The sequence below is a fragment of the Schistocerca americana genome, chromosome 5 (genome assembly GCF_021461395.2).
Source record: "Schistocerca americana isolate TAMUIC-IGC-003095 chromosome 5, iqSchAmer2.1, whole genome shotgun sequence".
In the NCBI taxonomy this organism is placed as follows: Eukaryota; Metazoa; Arthropoda; class Insecta; order Orthoptera; family Acrididae; genus Schistocerca; species Schistocerca americana.
Genome location: NC_060123.1, coordinates 567161489 through 567177179, shown reverse-complemented (window position 1 = coordinate 567177179; position 15691 = coordinate 567161489). Strand labels below are relative to the sequence as shown.

At 36.8% G+C, this 15691-nt stretch overlaps 1 protein-coding gene across 1 annotated transcript in view; it reads right to left on the bottom strand.

Annotated features, from left to right (window-relative positions):
* LOC124615809 (dedicator of cytokinesis protein 9) overlaps positions 1-15691 on the bottom strand; it is a 343132-nt gene that overhangs the window by 97872 nt on the left and 229569 nt on the right. Inside the window, exons 23-24 of the mRNA XM_047143949.1 lie at positions 15287-15581; positions 3020-3161 (exon numbers count right to left, since the gene is read on the bottom strand). Coding sequence (XP_046999905.1) covers positions 3020-3161; positions 15287-15581 — 437 coding nt within the window. The remainder of the gene's footprint in view (positions 1-3019; positions 3162-15286; positions 15582-15691) is intronic.

The following is a 15691-nucleotide window of genomic DNA, read 5'->3' as shown; positions in this document are numbered from 1 at the left end:
GAGACATCTTTAGAAAATATAAAATTCTTATGGTGTACTCCATGTATATACTGTATACAGTCATGTTCATGAAACAAAATCCTGAATTTAATATGACAAACAGTAATGTACACAACTATGATACACGGGGAAGGGAAAATTTTCATAGAATTGTGAGCAATAAAAAGGCAACGGACCACAGCCCACATAGAATGGGAGCAATTTCCTACAATGCACTACCCTGTGAACACAAGAAAACAAATCTAAATATGCTAAAGAGTAGACTGAAGCAATTATTAATAGAGAAGTGTTGTTACTCTATAGAGGACTTTGTTTTAGTGCCATCTTGGAAAACAGTGTATATAGGCAATGTCTCCGATCTATCAGTGGTATGAAAGAATGTAATTATACACTGTATTATGTGTACTGTACTATCATAAATATAAGCTAAATTGTGTTACATTATAGAGGAATCTACTTGTAGTGCAACTGGCTGGAGGTGTCTGTCAACATGAGTAGAAATTCTTTCAGTAGGAGCACAATAACCAGCTACAATGGTGCATCCAAGATTGTTGGGTTTGTGGATTTTGGGAAGCATGTAGATGGTGCATGTGCAGGGTGCCATCAGGATAAGAATGGACTCAGTAGTGCATGTGCAGGGTGTTGTTGGGGTAAGTATGAACTCGGAGGAAAGATTCTGCGATGGATCTACAAGGATTTCAGTAGAATTTGAAGGTTGTATTGGACTTCTATGGAAGCCTTCTGCCAAGTAGTCACTGCGACTCATCTTGATGGTGGTGGAGGCTTTGTATGCGGGGAGGATGATTAGATCAGGTTATGTTTTGAGGTTGTAAATGGCTGTACTTTCTTCAGCTGAGAGGTTAGAGTTCTTAGGACAGAACCTGAGGAAGGACGTCGAGGTGAAGTTCAGGGTAAGGAATTCCTAAAACATGACCAGAGGATAATTAGATAGGAGGGGGTTCATGGTTGGATGGTGGTATGAATTGTGAGAGGCAATGTTCAATGTCGTCATTAGGTTGGCTTTAGTTGAGGAATTAGAAGCAAAGAAGTGTCTCTGGCATAGGCAAACATTGCCAACTATGTCCTGACACAGAACTACTTCACCTTTGAGGGCAATGTATACAAACAAATCCGCAGCATAGTCATGGGTTCCCGCATGGCACCTTCCAATGCCAACATTTTTACAAGTTAACTACAGGAAACTTCCCCAGCCTCTCAAAAACCAAAACCCCTTGTAATTCTCCTGTTAAAAGACCCCGATTGGTAAGTGGGGTACCTTGGCATACAAATATCTTTTTAACTTGCAATTCACCTCTCACTCCCACACGTTCCTCTAACTATAACTCACTCCCAGCCACTAGACCATCACTGAAAATCACTCACACTCATCCAATCCCATTTGCCCATTCTCACTCATTTATTCAGCCCAACTCATTTTCATTGTCTCTCTGACTCTTGTCTCACAGACACAGTCTCCTTCATTCTGTCCTACTACTACAACTTCTTCCTCTTGCTGTCACTGTCTTCCTCTTGCTCTCTCTTACTGCTAGTATCTATTCATTCAAACTGTTGCTCTCTCTTCTCACTGTCACTATATCTCTCTTCCTCATTATCACTGTCATAGTCTTAGTCTCTCATTACCACGGGCTCTCACCCATTTCCACTTTCTCCTTCTCTTTTATCTCTTCCAATGGCAATGTCGCCTTCATTCTTTTTCTAGCACTATTCTGTTGCTCTCAACGATGTTCCACTGTCACTGTTACACTGTCACAAGCCACTGTCTCCTTTGCTCTTTCTTTATCAGAACCATGTATACTATTGTCCAGTATTTATTACTCTTCCGCCCTTTCCCAATGCCACTGTCTCCATTTCTCTCAGCATAAAAAAAACACGAATATGTTCTGATTGCTTTCTTTGTGCTCCAATACCAGCATTTTGCCACTGGTCCCCTTCTTTTCCCTGCCACATCAGGGCATATCATTCACATGAAATGAGATTTATGGGTCAGCAAAATTTTGTTAGTTTATTTATGTGAAATTGAAGTAACACAAATCTAATTTTACACCTCAGATTGGATTTTACATGCACAAAAATTTTGTATGTGTCTGTGTACTACAACATAGGTTCCCAAAATCCCTCTAATATAACGGATATAATTTACAGCATATTTCCCCATGTTATATCACTTTACAAATTCATTTTCACCTCACGCTGGTTTTTACTTGTTTAAGTATGGTAACTCTGAACCTCTGTATCTCGAAAAACAGACAAAAATATCGAGAAAATTTTGAAGGTTGTTTGACACTGGGACCTTAGGAACATATCGTAAAAATTTCAACTATTTTCTATGCGTAGCAATCTTGGAATCTGTGGCTCACTTTTGGTTTGAAAAAAGTGGTAAAAAAGCTATTTTTAGGGTTTTCTAAGGAACTGTCCATGAACTAACAGTGCTCAACAAGCCCCTTAAGGACCACTGTAAACCACATCAAATACAAAAAGAAAACTGATTTGCTCCATTTGCCTAAGCAGGAGGAAGTGTGTGATATTCATGCTGTGACCCTATACTACAGGATAGAAACACTAAGACGATCCTTCTGTTGGGTGTACAAATGGCCCTAGCCCAAGGGCCATCCACAACACTTGACCCTACGTTTCTAACACCAACAGAACCCGGTGTGTGAGCCCCTGAAGTATCCCATTTTTATGTGCGGCGTTATGGAACAGATTAGGGAGCGAATGCTGTTGCATGCATATCAATTCACATTCTATCAAAACTTTCCTGCTATTTGGAAGTCAGTAAAAGGCACTCTCCGCTCATAATAAAGGGCAGTCTTTTGATTCCCTTCCAGATGCAGTATAATATTTCATGTATTCATCAGCATTCCATGTAACATATCAAGTTTATAGAAAAATTCAAAAGAATTAATGCACACAAGAAATACCAAAATAATGTAGTATTTCAAAGGTAAATGTGACAAAGGAATTTATGTCGCATAAAGGAACAGATTAATAACTATACCTTGAATGTCTCTTGAAATTAACACCATCATCTCTAGGTTCTCGGATAATAGTGGTCTCTTGAGAAATGGTTGAATGTCCATCTGCAGACATTGTGGATGACTCTGACTCCAGACTAACAGATGAGCATCCATTCAACATACCTTATAAGAGAAACATTTTACACATAAATTGTCAATTATACATTAGGGTTCAATATTAGAACAAAATAAATTATATGTATCTGTGAATGGCTGTGAAATTCTTTTCATGTCCATACTCAGTGAAAGTGAATAAAGGTGGATGGTGCGAGTAATATTCTTAGAAAAATCCGACACACATACATTGCCATACTTCATATGAACCAGCTTTCCTAAGATAAAAACTCAGATTACTTCCCTGCCACCTCTAGTAACAGATCTATTTCACTTCTTGTAATCTTTTCGACAGCATTTGAGAATGTGACCTATGACAGAATATTGACTCATTTAACTGAGCAGAATTTTCTAACTGCCTCTCAGTTTGGCTGCTTCAAAGGATTCTCCACACAGAAAGCAATAAATTCCTTCACATAAGAAGTACTGGCAGAGCTAAACAAGAAAAATTATCATGTTATATTTTGTGACCTTGTCAAAGCCTTTGCCTGTGTGTACCACAAAATTCTATGTGGCAAACTAATGGCATCCATCTTGCTTGGACAGAGTCTTGCCTCAACAGCAGAACGTAGAGGGTCTCATTGCAGACTATCACACACACATGAAACGAAACTTCAGAATGAGGGAACTTTTAACATGTGGGGTCCACAATGATCAGTACTGCCCCACTCTCATTCTTAACTTACATAAATCATCTTCCAATGACTTCAAAGTACAGTTCAAAATTGTAACATTTGCTGATGACACAATCAAGGGTTCAAATTTAACCTCGGTAGACACAGTTCACGTGACAGTTGAACTGGTCTACAAGCAGTTCAAAGCTAACAGTTCAAATCTTCATCTCACAAAACTTATATTATTTGATTTCGAACAATGATCTCTTAGCACAAGATGTGGACATTAATTGTTATACACTAAATGAAATGCAGTGCATAATATTCCCTGGGGTACATCTGGGCAGCAATTAAATAGAGTCAACACTCATACAAGTTAATCAAGAAGCTCAATTCAGCATACTTTCCCCATAAAACCATCTCCCACTGTGTCGACTTGATAACACAATATTTGCTTCTTGCTCTGATTTTCACTCTCTGCTATCTTATGGAACTGTCTTCCAGGGCAATGCACCTAATATAAATAAAGTGTTTATTCAGGAGCAGAAGTGAATAATAAGAATCTTGTGTAAAGTAGATAAACCATTGTAGTGTAACAGCTTGGATTTCATACAGGAGTTTGTGATGCTCAGTTTTTAGTGTACTGTATCGAGTATTGTGTTACTATATGACTACATTTCACATTTACTATTTATTGTTTAATATTATTTGGAACAACTGAATATTATATATGTATTTATGCTAAACACACCATGTCATTAAAAGAAATTACAAATATCAATGCTTTGAAATTATTTATTTAAGAGCTCATATTCAGTTAAAACAGAATTGTCAAATTTAAAAGAATAATAACTCAGTTATACACAACAGTTATTTTTTGTATGGATGTAACATTTAAAAAGCTTCTGAAAGTCAGCATGGAATATCAAGCCCTTATATAGTAAGGTGTAGCATAATATGCTATATTTAGGGTAAAAATTCAACTACAGAACTGGACCATATGTAAAGGTTAGCAATCAAAACAATTTACTAGAAATTTGCCTTTTTTTTAGAAGTGATTGTCTTCAATTCAAACTTTACAAAATTTGCAATAAAGAAGACATTACATTAAAAAAAACTGTGTCAAACATTTCAGCCATTACTGTAAAACTTACTGTTACCCTTTAGCTTTAGTGAATATGTAATATTTATTATTAGTTTACAAAAGTATTAGTAGTAATAACGTATTTATCACCACCAATTGTTACTTTTGTGTATAAGGGCCAGTGTCTTGCCAAAGCAGTGTGTTACAACTGAGTTGATGGTGATTTGCCACTTAGTTCATGTTGGTACCAGTGCTGGATTGAATAAATGAAGAATATTTATCAGTGTTTTTGTGTTGGACTTTTTTTTCACCAAAAAATTAAACTACAAGATTGCTAAAGAATTCTACATTACTCAAAATATGAATCCAGGATATTTTGAAAAAGCAACCATCAACAACAATTAACATTACCCTTGAGTTCTTCAACAAAAGTAACCATTATAAAAGTAAAATTTCCTGCTCTAAAACATTTCTAATTAGCCAAAGCTCTTCAATTAGCTTCGTAGGAAAATACAATCTATAATTAGAACTAAGCACTAAATTTTTAAATTTTGTTCAAGAGTAGGAATACATTTTTAAGGATCATGGAATGAGGTCACAACATTCAGTAATGAGTAAGCCAACCAATCATGATCAGATGGAATTCTCACACTCACTCCCCAACACTTATATGTCTTAATGGTTTTTGTTGCAAACAATAATTATCAGTTTCAGCTCAAATGTAATGTACACAATCACAAACCAAGAATAATGTTCATGCATACTTTGCCTCCTTGTCCAAGATTCAGAGCAGAGTTACGTACTGCTGTGCAAAGATATTCAGCAATATCCCAACTAACAGAAAACAAGAAATTATGAATCTCTATTGATTCAGTAGAAAACTAAAACCATTTCTCATTAGCTAATATCTCTACAGATTATGTGAATCCACACACTGAGGGATTGATAAGTTTTATTACCAACATAGCACACGGTAGTGTTCACTGTGAAGCTGCACAGTGCAAAAAAGACTACATATTTACAGATGAAGGTAACTATTTTCTTTTAAAATATAATTGTAATCATGTAAATATTAAGCTAGCAATAACAGATACACAGCAGCTTTTTAGCCTAATTAATGGGTAGCTTTTATTAAAGTAGCTACTGTCTTTTCAATTTACTTGCTTAAATTTCATTGGAATAAGTATAAATACCATTATGCAATGATAAGTTAATATGAATACAGTATATGAACTATGTTTCTGCAGTTTTCTTGTCTTTTGATAATTTACATCAATGCCATACGCTCATTTCATTTTGACTCGTTCCAAATCCTCGCAGGTCTTCCTTCTCAATGAGACCTATGACCACTATGAATGAAGAAATAAATTACTACTTTGTTGACACATCCCAAACCTTTGAAGGTTTTCCTTCTCAATGGAATCACTATGAATGATGGAATAAATTACTATTGTGTTGGTAAGAGCATTGGCAACCAAATTTATTCATAGCCTTTTCCCTACTGTGTTCAACAAGAGGAAAATGAATTAAAGCAGTAGATGCGTGAAAAGTAATGTTTGACAAAAATACTGATCTTTGGTGTAGCAGACAGATGAAGCGGTTAACTAATTACTGAATGAAAGAGGCAACAGTATGAGATTTACTGAACCAAAGAGGAAAGACATCCACAATTTACTCTTTAAGCTAAGTAATAAAGAAAAAAAAGATGTTAGCTGCTGTTCATCAAGAATGGATCAAACAGATGCACTAGAATCTTCACATCTGACTAGATGTATCTGACTTTGGCAAAGTAGTAACTCAGCCAAGTAACTCGAGTGCACCTGCATATGATACAAACACAGGAATTAATACACAGCAAATAAAATTCCACACCTGCCACAACATCTTTTTTAATAATATTTGATGTATTGACTCCTGATGATGTCATGGTCCAAGTAAAATTAGAAGCTGGTACATTATCCTTTGCCTATGACTGTAATTCTCCACAGTCTGAAGATAGAGCATTAACTATCTCCAACTGGCAGTTGTATTAATAAAGGTCATTTTGACAGAGGTGAAAGTCATTTACTACATTTAATAACTGCCAAGGAAACTTCACAACATGGACAAACTCATGACTAATTAATAGGCCTACAAACAGCGACTGTCGGAAATTAGGTAAGGAGTTGGGAACAAAACAGAGCTAAATATCATATTGTAAATGAGCAAGAGAAAGAAGCAGGCAATGTGGACACTGAATACGTCAAACTATGATTTATGTGCCAAAAGCAAACTGGTTCTCTGTCAGCACAATCTGAATATTTGGAACACCAGAGTCCCAAGTTACAAATTGTTCAATGAAGATATCTGCGAAAGCAGTAATGGTTTTTATGGCTTAATCTTTGCCTTCAAGTGGAGCTAGAGCGAAAAAAGAGTGTTTCTAGCTTCAAAACATCATTAAGTGAGGGAAAGAAGGAAAGATAGTGTTCACAATCTCATAGACACAGAGATTATTATAAGAGATGGAGCACTTACACAGTTGACAATGGCTGTAGCTCTACTGAACAAATGAGCATGGCACTTGGCTTAAATGACTGAGGAAAACCAAAGAAGATCTCAATCAGGTTGGCTGGACAGTAATTTGAGCCCATCTTCTCCCAGACAAAAAAAACAATGTGTTGACCATTGACCACAACCTGAGTCTGTCGTCGTCTGAAGAAAGGTTCCTGATGTTCTCGTGATCATACAGAAGGATGATCACGGTCATAAAATTATTAAATTACAACTTGCTATCTAAAAGGCAGAATTGGAAAAACATTCGAGCACTCTCATTATACAACAGAATTTAAGATGAATTCCCTCAATCCAAAGACATGTTGCTGGTTAGGTGAGAACAAAATAATTTAAAATTACTGAAGCCAGTGCTTTTATGTGGTCCAGTGTAACTATAACCTTCTGCCTTAATGTTGCCTTGCTATAAAAATATTTGGTTTTACATTAAACATTCTTAGCTCTTGGTAAAATTTACACAATATTTTTCTTTCAAAAATTACAATGAGCAGCTCCAGTCATTATTTGCTGAAGCAATTATTGAAGTAAACACAATGACTACCAGGTTCCAGCACAATGATGACTTCCATAATATTCAAGTCACCAAAACTGAACAAGTTGTCCACTACAACTTTACCGAAATTAAGAGAGGCTATGTTAATCATGCCTATGCTAAGAAAGCTGGAAAATACCAATGCATTGGCAACATATAAACTATTCAAAAAAATTTTTGCACCACCCTCTTTACTTTCATAGTTTATGTTTTTTGATCAGAAAACTCTTGCTTTTGATGAAAAGAAATAATATACACCAAGTAAAAGTGAGCTGACATTTGCACTTTTCAGCAGAGCACATTGTGTCTCAAAAAGTAAATGGGCAATGCTAGATTGTATATCGTGAAGTGTCTGCTATGCTTGTTGTGTGGCGCTGTCAAGGGATCAGTAAAGATTCACACTACCCACAGACGTTATTTGTATTCTTTGGTGTAGTGTCGCATATGCATGGTGACAAGTGTATCGCGGCTATCAAGCAGCTTCTGCAGCAGCCACCAGAGATACTGCGTTTTTATATATTCTTATGGTTTCGATATGTGTGTTTTATTCTTTGATGTGTGAATTTTGTATGTTCTATGCTTTTTGTTCTGTTCTTGCTTAATGTCACCCCTGGTTACAGCAGCAATTAGCTACGTTTGTGTCACACACTCACGAACAGGAATGATTTTGCTATTGTGTTAAGTATTCCTGGCCAGCTATTTGCTGGACTGTAACAATCTGCTTGTTGAAACTTCCTGGCAGATTAAAACTGTGTGCCCGACCGAGACTCAAACTCAGGACCTTTGCCTTTCGCGGGCAAGTGCTCTACCATCTGAGCTACCAAAGCACGACTCACGCCCGGTCCTCACAGCTCTACTTCTGCCAGTATCTCGTCTCCTACCTTCCAAACTTTACAGAAGCTCTCCTGCGAACCTTGTCGTTTCTGTTAATAATTCAAACTTCTGGTTTAAGATTAACCATTATCAGTTGCTGGAGGAAAAAAGTCATGGCGACATCATCGCTCCAGGGAGACAGACTATCCACATGCTGCATGTAAACAGTGGTTGAATTCTCAACAATCATCAATACATGGGTCTGTTTTACTGCTCATAATTGTCAATACACAAATTTAGCAGTCACTAGCATTTGTAACATAGTATCTGTGTGTTTGTTTACTTATTCCAATGCCTAGAATGATGGTTATATTCCTTAAACCAACACAAGACTACACTAGATGGATTTGTCTCACATAATAAAAGCAACATTCCAATGATTCACATATGGGAAGATATTACTAACTCTACAACTCTGTTACATTTTCTTCAAAAACATGTTTCACATGACTACTAAGATGATGAAGTCAGTTTCATTTGTATGTCAGCCAGTTTACGTACGTCTGTGCAGTACCTGTTAATTCAATGACTATGAAAACCTGTGACTAAATAATCTTTTGCACACTTTAACGAAAAGTCAAAAATATGCAATTTGCAAAACTGAATTTGTCATTTTTGTTAATCATTCAAACTTCTGATTTAAGGTTAACCATTATCAATTTCTGTTCAATGCGACCAAAACAGAATTACCAAAAATACAAGACAAGGAGAAGGCAGATGCCAGACTCAGATTTATCAGAAGTAAGTGTGGGCCGTATGCAGGGGAGATGCCTTGCTGAGTTTTGTTCCATGATTTAGCACTGTTACCAAACTGGAATAATGGAAGAAATACAAAAGTTCATATAAGATCTGCACCTGTTGCCATGGGTTGGTTTCATATGTGTGAGTGCATCACAGAAATGCTGACCATGTAGTGGGAGACACTGCAATAAAGTATTGTACAATATGAAGATGTACATGTTCTAAAATGAGTTAAGAAACATATTACTACAATATCTCCAACGTAAATTTCATGTAAAACGCATCATGGAAAAATTAGAGAAGTTCATACTTTTACAGAAGAGAGAGCAACAGTCATTCCTCCTGTGCACTTCCAAGAACAGGATATAAAATGGGAGCAAATGATGACACAACTATAGTGCTTTTTGCAGAGCACAAAAGCAAATATACAAAAAGATTTTATACTTTGATTAATTTTTCTATTATTTTGTAATATCTTGGGCTTAAACAGTATTGAGTGTAGAAAAACACAAATAACTTTTGCACAGAAAGAAATTTTCACTCTGCAGCGGAGTGTCACTGATTTGAAACTTCCTGACAGATAAAAACTGTGTGCCGGACAGAGACTCAAACTCGGTCCCGATCTCAGATGATAGAGCACTTGCCCGCAAAAGGCAATGGTCCCAAGCTGCAGTCTCAGTCCGGCACACAGTTTCAATCTGCCAGGAAGTTTCAACTTTTGTACATGAACAAAGACTTCTACTTATCTCTTCATTGTTCACAACTGTTATGTGATTCCAGAAATCATATTTTAATTTGTTGTACTTAAAACATAGTGAGAGTCGTATAATGCTGTGGGGCTGGCTGTTTCATGAAATGCACTCTTTAGTTTGAAAATTTAACCATGTGTATTACAGGACTTTTTGAAAGCACCTTGTATTTAATTTACCTGATCAATTCACAATGAAAAAAACAATTCTGCTGATATAACTACTCATTTCTGTATAACCTGCCCTTACAGACATTAGTATCAGTGAAATTCAACAGTAGCTATAGTTCTGTTACACACATGGATATTGTAGTGTGTATGTGGAGAAAGTCTTACTCAACTCCAATATTATTTACATTTACAATCACAGACTTTTCTTTGGAATCAAATTACGTATATAGTTGTTATCCTAGACGTGACATATAAATGGATTGTATACGGTGCTATTACGAGTACACAGGAGGAGGCGTGTAAGAAATGCCATCTAAAATATATCCAGAACAAGAAACTGTGTTGTGGCAGTGTCTTCAGTAAGTCAAGCAAATTGTAACTAAACTTGTTGAGAGTAATGTAAAAGTACCTAATCTGAGTCTGACCTTAATCAGAATAATAGTTTCCATGCAAATCAAACTTTCAAAAATTTTGGAAGCAGTGTATTTTAAAGGCCAAGATTTAAATTTGGATGGTAAATGTATTATAGCATAAAAGTGTTACAATAATGTTTCTACTGTACTACATTTAGTATTTTTTGAGTTTTCTGGTAAATGTTAATTCTGGGCTAAAATGAACACAAAAATGTAGATTATCAACCCCTTAGCTATAAGTTAGAACATTGGTATTTTAGCACCATACTGTTGAAGCAAATTAATAAAGATGTACCAATTTCTAGGCAAATCAATGCAATATTAACTGGTACATAAATGAGAAAGAGATCAGTTTTGAAGACAAGGATGACTCAAGAGTTCCATTTGAAAAACTGTACAAGCAGTAATTATTTGAATAATGAAGACAAATTCAAACAAGATATTCCATAAACAATAATCTGTTACAGAAAAAAATTGAATGGAAATAGAATTCCAACTAGGATAAATATTTAGGATTTAGTGTTTCAAGGGGTGCCTTTTGTGCACACAGGTGGGTGTTCCGTTTGCCATCCACACAAAGAGGATAAAAGCACCACATTAGATCAGTCTGGAGCAGTCTGCAAGAGTTGCTTGACATGCTCACTTAGTGATGTATCCTGCAAGTTACAGCCACGAGTGTGAGCCTCAGATAGTTGCATATGGGAAAAACTTTAAATATTCATAAGTGAGACATGATTGTAATAAATTTGTATTTCATGAATTTAAACTTTCATAAAAGTATTAGGAAAATCCCCAACACTAAATGTTACAGCCTCATTCAATTCAATTTTGTGAGTTTTTGTGTGCCATCCATATCCAAGATTTGAAAGGCCAGTGGAGAACTAGATTTTCCACTTTTTAGCTAAGCAGAACTATCACTGAAAAAAAGTGGCTTAGGTTTGATATAAACAGAGACTGCAATTAATAGAACTCTGACAGGATTTCAAATGTGAAATGTGCAAGGTGCTGAGGAAAAAGTATTATTTGTGTGAGGTTTTACTGTTTGGTGCATGTTAACAAATGGAACTATGTATATACGAGCTTTTTCTTGGAACAGTGATTACAATACTCCAGTAACAATTTCCTCACTACATTGCACTATTAATTAAGAGGTCTTTCTCCCGCTAAGGAATACTTGAATGTCAGCAAGCAGAACACAGACTACAGGTAGCTTTTTACAACTATTCAGGTTACCTATCTCAGTAGTTTACAGGCCCTTGACCAAGGAGCTACAATTCACTCCTAATGACTGATTCTAGATTTTTATTCCTATTCAGTAAACGAGACATCCAGAAGAGATGCTAAGCGATCTGCATCTGAGTGAGGGAATAACTAGATTAAAACAAACCTGTCACAAAATAAGGTTCCACAAATGTCTGTTATACTCTATCAAATGTAAGAAAATACGTAATTGAGATATACTTCACATATTTATTATTGTGACTGTCATGTTAAACGCTCAGAATATTGATGTTAAGCATTGATACAAGTTGCAAATTGATCCCTCTCACAAAATAGGCACTATTGCACATTGAACATATGAATCTATTTCAGCACAAGGGGGTTATATAGCATTTCACAAGTCCATAGATGTTAGTCTGGTGAATGGGGAGGCCACTTTGTGTTTTCCAAACAACTGATCCAATGTTGTCTAAATGTTCTTTTAAGAAGGTCTGTAACTATCTGTGCAGAATGGATGGAACCTCTGTCATGTTGGTATCACATGTCCACCAGAGGGATCTCTCTCAATAACTGTGGAACATTTGTATTAAGACTTACAGATACTTGTGACTATTTAGAATACCATCAATAAAACATACCAATGATGCAGTTCTTGAAACTCAGACACAATACAATCACAAGCAAGGTCTTTTCCCATCTTCCCTTAACAGTATTAGCAGAATCTTGCATACAAATGCTACATCACTTTGCAGTTTTTGTAGACATCATTCTGAACACTGTAGCTGATTTTGAAAGTCACTGCCACGAAGCTGGAAGGGAGTGAAATGGGGAAAGGATCAAATGCAATGGAGTATACTATACACCATAAACTACTTAGCTGATTTCACTCACACTCTCAAGCTTCCTTATGCTGAGGTGGATTGTGTCTTATCACAGTTAAAAATTTTGTTGCCGTTCTTTTTCATTTTCCTATTTTATTCTTCCCAGTTCAAGTTTCTAGAATTTTTTTTATAATGTCTACTTAGACAGATCTTGAGAGCTTGTCATAATCAAGGTACCTTTCAGCAGATAACTGCACCGTACCTATAACAGTTTGGGAAAATTCATCATAAACAAAATCTATACTATGTGATCAAAAATATCCGGACGCCCCCAAAAACATACGTTTTTCATATTGGGTGCATTGTGTTGCCACCTACTTCCAGGTACTCCATATCAACAACCTCAGTAGTCATTAGTCATTGTGAGAGAGCAGAATTGGGCGTTCTGTGGAACTCATGGACTTCGAACGTGGTCAGGTGATTGGGTGTCTCTTGTGTCATATGTCTGTACACAAGATTTCCACACTCCTAAACATCCCTAGGCCAACTGTCTCCGATGTGATACTGAAGTGGAAACGTGAAGGGACACATGCAGCACAAAAGCGTACAGGCCGAACCCGTCTGTTGACTGACAGAGACCACAGACAGTTGAAGAGGGTCATAATGTGTAATAGGCAGACTTCTATCCGGACCATCACACAGGAATTCCAATCTGCCTCAGGACCCACTGTAAGTACTATGACAGTTAGGCGAGAGGTGAGAAAACTTAGATTTCATGGTCAAGCAGCTGCTCATAAGCCACATATCACGCTGGTAAACGCCAAATAACGCCTCGCTTGGTGTAAGGAGCGTAAACATTGGATGACTGAACATGGAAAAACATTGTATGGGGTTACGAATCACAGTACACAATGTGACAATCTGATAGCTGGGTATGGGTATGGTAAATGCCTGGTGAATGTCATCTGCCACGTGTGTAGTGCCAAAGTAAAATTCGGAGACGGTGGTGTTATGGTGTGGTCATGTTTTTCATGGAGGGGGCTTACAACCCTTATTGTTTTACATGGCACTATCACAGGACAGTCTACACTGATTTTTTAAGAACCTTCTTGCTTCCCACTGTTGAAGAGCAACTTGGGGATGGTGATTGCATCTTCCAACGAGCACATATTCATAATGCACGGCCTGTGGCAGAGTGGTTACATGACAATAACGTCCCTGTAATGGACTGGCCTGCACAGAGTCCCGACTTGAATCCTATAGAACACCTTTGGGATGTTTTGAACATCAACTTCGTGCCAAGCTTCACCGACTGACATCGATACTTCTCCTCAGTGCAGCACTCCACGAAGAATGGACTGCTATTCCCCAATAAACCTTCCAGTGCCTGACTGAATGTATGCCTGCGAGAGTGGAAGCTGTCACAAGGCTAAGGGTGGGCCAACACCATATAGAATTCCAGCATTACTGACGGAGGGCGCCATGAACTTGTAAGTCATTTTCAGCCAGGTGTCCAGATACTTTTGATCACATAGTGTTCATCCATCTTTTCAACTGTCAAATATATTGTGAAAGTCTGAATAGTTTTATGAGGCAAATGTCTATTGTATCTACATCTCTATCCATATTTTGCAAATCACTGAGAAGTGCATGGCGCAGGATAACTCCCATTGTATAAGTTATCAAGGCTTTTTCCATTCCATTTACTCACGGAGTGGACTGCATGAAGAATGATTGCTTAAGTCTCTCTTTGCTTGCTGTAATAAGTCCAACCTTGTCTTCACAATCCATATGGGAGCAATACAGTTGTGTATATTCCTAGATTAATTACTTAAAGTTTGTTCTTTAGATTTTGTCAGTATGGTTTCTTGGGATAGTTTATGTCTATCTTCAAGTGTTTGCCAGTTCAGGCTTTTCATCATATCTGTGATGCTCCACCACGGGTCAAGTGAACGCTCTTATTTGTATATGTTCAGTATAACTTGTTAGCCCTATTTGGAACAGGTCTCACACCAATGAGCTATATTCTACAATGGGTCACACAAGTGTTTTGTAAGCAATCTCCTTTGCAGACTGATTCTATTTTGCTACTATTCTACCAATGAAGTTCCATAAAAATACCAATGTTACAATTTGTCAGCTATAAACATTAAAAATTACTTGCATATGTCAAAACATTCACAACACTGTCCACTATAACTTAGCGAAAACCACACCTCAATATATTTACTCGCTCTGTAAAAACTTTCAGTTGCCTTTCTTAGCTGCCTCACCCGGTATTTACAAGCATACATCAAAAAATGATTAATCTGCATTAAAAATTATTGGGTTACTCATGTGCACACAATATAGGTGTTTGGACTTACCTTGACCAGCAATAGCTGCTAAATATGAAGAATCTCTGACGTGCATTGATGCCCTGAATGATGGATTTCCATCTACAAGCATAGTGAACCGATGTGACGACTTTGGAGTATCAATTGATGCTGTATCTTTAAAATTCAAGAAGGAACTACTACTTGATAATCGACTGCCTGCACTATGTTTGTTACAAGGATCAAGATGTTTGCTTCCATCTGATGATGCATTTAAACGGTTGAGATTCTCCAGCACTATACTCAGCCATGGTAAGTAGATACCAGCAATACGTGCCATTTGACCCTAAACAGAATTTAGGAAAAAAAATGAGGAGAATACATAAATACAAACAAGTAATATCTGACAAATAATCCAAAAATATTCATGCACAGTCAGAAATAGAAAGATTTACA